The sequence below is a fragment of the Asparagus officinalis genome, chromosome 6, assembly GCF_001876935.1.
Source record: "Asparagus officinalis chromosome 6, Aspof.V1, whole genome shotgun sequence".
Taxonomy (NCBI): Eukaryota; Viridiplantae; Streptophyta; class Magnoliopsida; order Asparagales; family Asparagaceae; genus Asparagus; species Asparagus officinalis.
This window is the reverse complement of record NC_033799.1, coordinates 45,434,221-45,434,537: the sequence shown is the minus strand read 5'-3', so window position 1 is coordinate 45,434,537 and position 317 is coordinate 45,434,221. Positions and strand designations below refer to the sequence as shown.

The following is a 317-nucleotide window of genomic DNA, read 5'->3' as shown; positions in this document are numbered from 1 at the left end:
TTCGCAGCTCTCGGGCTAACCACTCTCATCCTCGCCTTCACCGTCTTCAAGATCAAGAACCCTACTCTCTCCCTGAACAACATATATGTCACCAATCTAAACCTCTTGCTCTCGACTCCAAATCGTCCGCTATCCATCAACGCGACCCTAATCGCCGATATCTCATTCAAGAACCCCAACGCCGCATCCTTCCAGTTTGACAGAAGCACAACAGAATTCTATTACATGGGGGAGACGGTAGGCGTCGGGTATGCTCCGTGGACCCAGGTGGGGGCAGATCGGACGGCGAGGATGAACGTCACGGTCGACGTTCTAGC

At 53.3% G+C, this 317-nt stretch overlaps 1 protein-coding gene across 1 annotated transcript in view; it reads left to right on the top strand.

Annotated features, from left to right (window-relative positions):
• LOC109846119 (late embryogenesis abundant protein At1g64065-like) overlaps positions 4–317 on the top strand; it is a gene marked incomplete at its 5' end in the record, with an annotated part of 817 nt that continues 503 nt past the window's right edge. The window contains 1 exon segment of the mRNA XM_020415346.1: positions 4–317. This exon segment is cut by the window's right edge and continues 11 nt beyond it. Coding sequence (XP_020270935.1) covers positions 4–317 — 314 coding nt within the window.